The following is a 6,000-nucleotide window of genomic DNA, read 5'->3' on the forward strand; positions in this document are numbered from 1 at the left end:
TACTGTATGGATATGTTCATAAGTGTAACATCTGCCTAATGAGTAAATATGGGCAACATCTGTTTCCAATGTAGGTGTCTGGTGTACAGATTGTTTGATATTTAATTTATTATAGTAGTGTCACATATGCATGAGATATTGAGCTCTTTTTCCTACTTATTGTAACACCAACTTTAATAATTTGTAGCAACTGTAGTATTTCATTTTTTTTACAAATATTTAACTACTGCTTTTCTTTTCATGAAGTATATTTCTGAGAACGTTTTGTAAATTGATACATATATTGACACGTATATTTCACAGGGAGTCGGCAGCCAATGCTGAACAACCGACATCACCGGGAATCGACTGATAACGAGGACCAAATGGACTGTAGAAGAAAGGCCGCCAAAATGTTGGTGGCCGTTGTTGTAATGTTTGGTTTATGTTTCTTCCCAATACACCTTTTTAACATATTCAGGTATAGTATTTCATAGCCGTGTGTTGACGATTTGAACTTGTATAAATTTTTAAGGATTATATATATATATATATATATATATATATATATATATAGAGAGAGTATGAGAAAAAATATGAGAAAAAATATATGTTCAAACAGTGTCAAAAGTTTAATTATAAACCCGAGCGCTTTCGGCTTTTTAAAAAAGCCTTGTTCAAGGGTAGCATAAATCAAAACAACACGGCAACGGCGTAAATACCGCCTGTATAGCTCGATATATAAATGCTCAATATATATATGTATTCAATGTATCCTCGAGATCCAGTTAACTTTCAGAGCGAGAAAATATAGCTTCTCTGGTCCCAATCAGTTAAAAAGACTAGTGACATGAAAACAGAGATTTGAGTACATATATGCAAATGTTGAACCAGTACGAATGTGTAGTACAATTCGGGCTCGTATATAAAGTAGCTTCGAAACTAATCTTATTGGGTTAGTGGACTTGCTGCGGCGTGTACGTGTTCATTTTACTGCTAGGCGCTTTGCCGTAATTGGTCTGGTATATTGTGGTGGTGATTTAGTTCGTATAAATTCTCTCTACTATATATATATATATATATTACAAATAAGAAGGCTACCTATTAGTTACTTGTATTTTGAACTGATAAATTATTCATAGTTTAATGTTCAATTAATGGTATTATTATAAAAGTTTCACAGCCATCGACGTCTTTCTTGAACATATTTATGTATATATAAACAATAACTTATCAACAATACATACTTATTTCTCAAAATATTTGCTCTCTTTCTCTCCCTCTCGCTCATGTGTAGAGTTTATAGCAAGAATGGGCTATCAGAGGCAATATGAACATTTGTTTGCTACTATGAATAACTGATCTTACGAATGTACACATATTTGAGCCGAAAACCAACATAGTGCGTTTGCGACCAGCATGCATCCGCGCAGTCTGGTCAGGATCCATGCTGTTCGCTTTCAAAGCCTATTGCAATTAGAGAAACCGTTTGCGAACAGTATGATCCTGACCAGACTGCGCGGATGCGCACGCTGGTCAGGATCCATGCTGGTCGCAAATGCATTATGTTGGTTTTCACATGGCGCGGCTCAGTTTTAAGCAAAAGTTGCATGATTAATGTGATAAATCACCCAAATAAAATATAATAAAACTCCTATCATTTTAGATACACTGGTGTTCTTCAAAAGATAGGGCAATCTGAGTCAACCATATTTGCATTAATTGCACACTGGGCAGCATTTTTCAACAGCTGTATCAACCCAGTCATATACAACTTCATGAGTGGTAAGTCTTCTATCTAGTACGAATTTGTTTTACAAAATGAAACATATAAACTTCTTTCAAACAAATCTTTATGTTTTACGTTACATGACTTTACGGTAACCGGCGTAATTCATTAAGAGTGACCCGGTGTACACCAAAACATAGAAGACCCCTATAGTGAACTACGCAATTTTATTCATGTGTAAGATTACATTTCCGGCCTGGTACATATTGGCCCAGTTGTTAAAAACTTTTAATAAATTTCACGAATCGTTTCGTTAGACTTTGGAAATTTCGTTATATTTTCAGTTGTTAAAATCACTATGAAGATTCCTTTATGTGAAGAAGAATTTTTATTAATAATAGTTATCACTAACCATTTTCACTAATTTGAATAAATTGTAAGTGGTCAATAATATTTATTAAAACGATAGAAGTAATTTTTCCATTCAAGATAGAACAAAAGGCATATTTAGAATGATTTTGTCAAAGACATTTTGCATAGGTATTGATAGGAATTTGAACAGTTCTTACAAAACTGTAAAGGAAAGTGACTGCAGTTGCTCTTGTCTAATGAACACCTACGAAGCAGCTGCTCGTCTTGAACAGGCACTCAAATCAAACATTACTCGTCAATATCCGTTATGTAAATATCTCTAATCGAACTTATCTATATATTGTACAGTAAAGAAAAATTGACCTTGCAGACCACGGGTTTTGTGTTGCCTGTCCTTAGAAGTCAAAATGAAAATAGAAAGCCTGGAACAATATGTTTTAGTTCCGTATTTCGAACAAGTCTTGTAAAATGAATATTTCCTCATTTAACTTGGAAATAACTTGCCATTATGGTCATGATTTGTTTGTTAACTCGTAAAGATAGCTAATGTCATCTTTCATTAAAATGAGTGTTTTAACTTTAGATATCTGGAATGTACAAAATCATCAGATGTATCTAACTTTAAACAGTATATAAACTTATTAATTACCCTTAGCTCAATAGGGAAAGCGCTGATCGCGGGATTGTGAGTTCGATCCTCGGGCGGGCCGTATGTTCTCCTTGACGATTTGATAAAAGACATTGTGTCTGAAATCATTCGTCCTCAACCTCTGATTCATGTGGGGAAGTTGACAGTTGCTTGCGGAGAACAGGTTTGTACTGGTACAGAATCAAGGAAAACTGGTTAGGTTAACTTCCCACCATTGCACAACTGAAATACTGTTGAGAAACGGCGTTAAACACAAAAAAAGAAAAAAAAATATGTAGAGCTATATTCATAATTAAGTGTCACGCAGTAACATTCAATATTAAAAAGAAAACAACACTTTCCATTTTTAGTGATAGTTATACGTTGATTATGTGTGTTGCTGTTCTTAGACTAATGTACATGTATTGTGTACTATTCTAAACCCCATTCATGGTATTGTTAGTATACAAAACGTATTTATTTTGTGTTTAGCTTTCTTTTATCTATTTCCAGAAAAATTCCGTAAAGAGTTTAAAGTTGCCGTGTTAGCGTGCGTTAGTTGCGGACGGAAAATGGGGCAATGGAATCGAAATGATGCTTACAGAGTGACATTCAACAGTGGTCGAACTATAAGCGTCCGTTACAGCAATCACACACACCTACCAATGCAAAACTGTGTATAAAATACATTGAAACAAGTGAACATTTCAGACATCAATAATTCATTTGTTGTTTTCGTAATTATCAAGAGAGTGTTACTAATGATCTGTTGAAACGGTGACAAATATAAATCAAAAGTTATCTGTAACAATATAGCGACTTCATCACCAACATATTTCAAATGTCGCACACATTGAATATCATAATTTAAAGCTGCTTTGACAGAAACAATATTATATCTGACTTAGAATTTCGTTCAAAGGCTTAATGTTCTGAAAGGCTAAGAGAACATCCTTAGATATTTTCAGTGTGACGAAAGCATTTTTATTCTGTGCAGATAGAATTACATGTTAGTTACATGTTTTCATTTCCTTGTTGTTATGCTGTGTAAATTATTACTCAGTCTGTCAAAAACTTAAATATTTACACTACGTCCGTCTAACTTGTATTTGGATAGCTGGGAAGATTGAAGTGTTTGATTTCGGGTCTAAAACCTGAAGTTAGGTCATATTATAAATAAGTCTGAATCTTATGTATGTTTTTTGTGTTTACATTTAATCAGAGAAACTTTTAATTTACCAGTGAAATAAAATTGTTGCTTACTGTTTGTGTGATACATATAATCAAAGTAAGCTGAGCTTATGGAGCTTACTATATTTTGTCTTTCTAAAAGGTTTGTATTTTTTTAGTTAGGCCATGTCTTACATGAGATGTCGGAATACAATTATTCAAGCTTTAAGAGTGCACGTAGACACTTAAATGCATCCCTGGTCATTAGACTGGAAATATATCCACATCACAACAAAGCAATTTTGTAAAAGGAGATTGTTTATTTTATTTTGTTGGGTTTAACGTCGCACCGACACAATTATATGTCATATGGCAAATTTCCAGCTTTGATGGTGGAGGAAGACTCCAGGTGCCCCTCAGTGCATTATTTAATCTCGAGCGGGTACCTGGGTAGAACTACCGACCTTCCGTAAGCCAGCCAGATGGCTTCCTCACATGAAGAATTCAATAAAAGGAGATTGCTTCGGGAATATATAATAGAGTCCTTATTCGCTTTGAAGTTAAAGAGGAGCAATTATTTTCAACGGTTTCAGCACCAATGGCAAAGGAAGTGTAGATATGTTTTTGTTTTACTAAGATAAAATGATCTTTACTAAAGTGGACACAAATCAATAAATATTATTTTAAGGTAGGTAAGTGCAGTGACACTTTTAACTGATTTGGACCTGAAAAGTTATATGTTCTCTCTTTGAAATTTAACGGGATGACGAGGACAAACTCTTTTATAACGTATTAAACGGAATTGATAAGTATTTTACGCCGTGAATTATAATTGGGAAGCTTCTAAAATAAAGATGAGTTTAAGATAAAATTTACACATTACATGATACCTTTTTGTACTAAATACATTTTGCTAAAACTCGAGCCATTCCTTTGTGGCTTTTGTATATAGCATTCCATTTGCTCCATTCCTTATGATATAGCAGTAACTGAACTAAATAAAGGGTGGGATTGTACATGAGGAATGGGAATGTACACATGATGATTAAAACGTACACAAAATCGTTGATAAAGAATCTGTTTATTTATCCTTCCAAAAATAAAAAAAAAAACAATTGTTACATTCATTTCTTTTTAACAAAAAATTCATGCACGAGTCCTTGCAAAAATCAACTGTGTCGTATGACAAACATTGTATAGTTCACTACCAAATGTATTTCGTTTATCTGGTTAAAGCTTGAAGTGGGTCATGTAGAAATCGCGAGGATTGTTCCGGAGCATGCTGTCGCTTATACAAGCGCACGCCAAAAAAAAGCGTTCATACATGCATAAAAGATTTTATCCTATTGCAAGCGCACGTAGTAACTAATATTTCATATTACGTGCGCACGTATTAGTACTTTCGCATATACATGTTATAGTTTCTTTTCACACGCACACATATCATTTATAAACGTTCTTATACGCGGCACAAAATTGATAAAACGTGAGCATGCAAAAGTATAAAACATATGTGTTGCCTATGTTCTACCGCAGAAATGCGATACGTTATCAGAAGCTTAAATGTATTGAAAAATGTGTAAGAATCCTATCTGTACGTTATTCGCTAACTCGTTAACTCACAACCTCTCTGATTCATTTGAAAAAAAAACACAGAAGAATTTTATTTTTTTAAACAACTAAAGCCTCCTAATAGCATGTTTCCTGTTTTACTGCTACACCATATACTTACTGCATAAAAATTCAATTTCATGACGCCTTCAAGGAGCAATAAAGGAATGGAAGTGACCTTAATTAAACATAAATATATGATGTTGTGTACACTGGTTATAGGGCATGTCTGTTCGATTTAGACAGAGTCGTATTTTACCCACTTTACGCACTATTTACAATCAATCGTATTTGACGGAACATTTAAATTGTCACATATTAGACATATGCTTAAATACAACCTTCTCTGATCATATCTACGATACTATTTATTAACAAATATTTGCGAATATTTTATTTTTTGTGATATTTGCGGTCAGAGCGACACGCGAATTCGCAACTGTTGTGAATATCATCTCCTGACAACGCGAATACCGTTAAAAAAGAACTGTTAAAGCATTTAACTATACGT

General features: G+C 33.8%; 1 protein-coding gene across 2 annotated transcripts in view; it reads left to right on the forward strand.

Moving 5' to 3' along the window:
- The window catches only part of LOC123554088 (orexin receptor type 2-like), a 74,645-nt gene extending 70,674 nt beyond the window's left edge, over positions 1–3,971 (forward strand). For both annotated transcript variants that reach the window (XM_053548489.1, XM_045343991.2), the window contains exons 4-6: positions 304–460; positions 1,646–1,764; positions 3,222–3,971. In XM_053548489.1, the coding sequence (XP_053404464.1) occupies positions 304–460; positions 1,646–1,764; positions 3,222–3,391 (446 nt within the window). In that variant the 3' untranslated portion in view covers positions 3,392–3,971. The remainder of the gene's footprint in view (positions 1–303; positions 461–1,645; positions 1,765–3,221) is intronic.
- Positions 3,972–6,000: the final 2,029 nt, after the last annotated feature.

Source organism: Mercenaria mercenaria, chromosome 7, assembly GCF_021730395.1.
Source record: "Mercenaria mercenaria strain notata chromosome 7, MADL_Memer_1, whole genome shotgun sequence".
Taxonomy (NCBI): domain Eukaryota; kingdom Metazoa; phylum Mollusca; class Bivalvia; order Venerida; family Veneridae; genus Mercenaria; species Mercenaria mercenaria.